Source organism: Hippocampus comes, unplaced genomic scaffold (assembly GCF_001891065.2).
Source record: "Hippocampus comes isolate QL1 unplaced genomic scaffold, H_comes_QL1_v1.1 scaffold53, whole genome shotgun sequence".
Classification (NCBI taxonomy): Eukaryota; Metazoa; Chordata; class Actinopteri; order Syngnathiformes; family Syngnathidae; genus Hippocampus; species Hippocampus comes.
Window position 1 is genome coordinate 1,086,217 of NW_017805707.1, and position 2,219 is coordinate 1,088,435.

At 45.6% G+C, this 2,219-nt stretch overlaps 1 protein-coding gene across 1 annotated transcript in view; it reads left to right on the forward strand.

Moving 5' to 3' along the window:
- foxp2 (forkhead box P2) overlaps window positions 1-2,219 on the forward strand; it is a 57,022-nt gene that overhangs the window by 36,344 nt on the left and 18,459 nt on the right. Inside the window, exons 13-15 of the mRNA XM_019882956.1 lie at window positions 602-723; window positions 1,413-1,482; window positions 2,195-2,217. Coding sequence (XP_019738515.1) covers window positions 602-723; window positions 1,413-1,482; window positions 2,195-2,217 — 215 coding nt within the window. The remainder of the gene's footprint in view (window positions 1-601; window positions 724-1,412; window positions 1,483-2,194; window positions 2,218-2,219) is intronic.

The following is a 2,219-nucleotide window of genomic DNA, read 5'->3' on the forward strand; positions in this document are numbered from 1 at the left end:
CCCCCCCTCCACCGCCGAATCCCTTTTTTCTTGGCGGAAGAGCACGCACGCCAATCCGAGGGAGGTGATAAATATGAGAGGCAGGGACATTAAAGCCGTGCTGATTGTTTGAGCCTGATGCAGGTTTTAATGACGGTCATAATATTTGGGGGGTTTGCGCACATTGCAATGAGGAGAATCACCTCACTTTGGATGAGTGTCGTCATTTACAGGACGGCTTTAATAGCGAAAAGGCAAACACGTGCACACATCTTACGGCCGTCATTTTTTTTTTTTTTGAAACAGCGTGTCCATTAAGGACAAGAGAGGGTTACTGACATCGCCATTATCAAGGCCCGCATTACCACTTCTGTCAGCACCATAAGCCATTCGCTATGCTGATTACCTCCTTTTAGTCTTCTTACTCTGATTGATATGTACTGTGGGCCTGACTTGTAAGAGCAGTCACTTTCACTCATTTTTCTCTCTCTTTTTTTTTTTTTTTTTTATTGCTAATTATATCAATGGAGCGTGAATGTTCAGAATTTCTTTCCAAAAAAATCAATTATGGAGCTAATGAGTGACCGCGCTCGCTCGCTCGCTGTCTTCCTCTGACCCGCAGAACGCCGTGCGCCACAACCTGAGCCTGCACAAGTGCTTTGTGCGCGTGGAGAACGTGAAAGGCGCCGTGTGGACGGTGGACGAGGTGGAATACCAGAAACGCCGGTCGCAGAAGATTACAGGGTACGAGTCGTGATCGAGCAGGGGAGGAAGTGGGACTCGGTCCTTAAGACCTTCTTCGAGCAGGGGTCGCCGACCTTGTGGGAATTGAGAGCGACGGGACTTCTTGGCTCCCGATGAACACATTTCCGAGACAGTAAATTTGTTCACGTTGCCTTTAATAAGATGCTGCGATCAATAATTCATGGGATGACAAAAATAAAAAATAAAAAAATTTGACAATGGGCTGCAAAAAAAAGTGAAGGTGGGCAGAGCGAGATGGGAGGCTGTGCTGGTGCCATTCATACAAATACATTTATTTATATACCGTTTGCCTCAACAGCTTTAACAGAAATCTGATGAAATCAGCTGGACAATACAAACAATATGGAATTGCTTTCTTGACTGACATTGAAGAACTTTCAAGTTGCCCTTTCATCCGTCCATTTTTATGCAAAAAAGTTTGGACACCCCTGCTCTGTGCTCAAACAATTTGTGGACTTGATCGCCTTTTTGGTTCGAACTAAACCGTACTTGACATCCCAGTGAGTTGTTTTTGATGAATGAATTAAAAAAAAAAAAAAACACCACCACAAACGTACCTGAGCTTCATGCTCAGTGTCGCAATGTTTTTGTCAATTTGCTTCTTCAAGCGTATCCGCCAATCAATTTGTCATCTTAACTGAGCGCTGTTCCACCTCGTCCCTCTCCAGAAGCCCGTCACTTGTCAAGAACCTGCCTTCCAGTCTGGGCTACGGATCTCCACTCAACGCCAGCCTCCAGGTAGGAACCCAAGCAGATGACCACCTCAATAGCAGAAGCGGGGGTGGGCCGACAGCTTCCTTCGTCCCGCTCGCAGCCACACGAGAGCGACGACGTCCGTGCGCAAACGCAAGGGCACGCGCATGAATATTTATCCGCTCTGTCATCAATGATTTGACTTCATCGCGCACGTCGGCTCGGTTCTCATGGCGGAAAACTTTTAAAAATTTAATCGCGGCATATAACTTTCATGCTCGGCCGGCAAAAGTGTCAAAGGTTTTTTTTCTTTTATTTGGAGGTAAAGTTTTCAAGGGGGATGAGGGCGTTTGAATGGCAACCGCGAGTACGCTTGTCACTTGCTGCTCCAATCTGGGCATCATTTATTTATTCATCCTGCTTCCCCTTTTCAACTTCTGATCTGATCAAAGCAGCTCGTTGGGTCATGCAGGGGAGGGGGCGCATTTCACCTTTTTCATTGGCCGGCTGCACAAGAAAAATAAACGCCAGGCTAAATGCTAAAAAAATATATTTTAAATTAAAAAAAAAAAAAAAAATAGCAGGCTCAAATGAACCCAAGTTGCAGGGAATTCCATTTTTTTGACCAAAATTGGGCTTTTAAAATTTTTTTTAAAATAGAGTCAAAGTTGGACCGACTGCCGTTTTTTTTTCCACTTTTCTGTCAGTGTGAACGGTCTGCACATCCGTCGTCTAACGGTTGTCTGGTGTCGCACAGGCCGCCCTGGCAGAGACCACCCTGC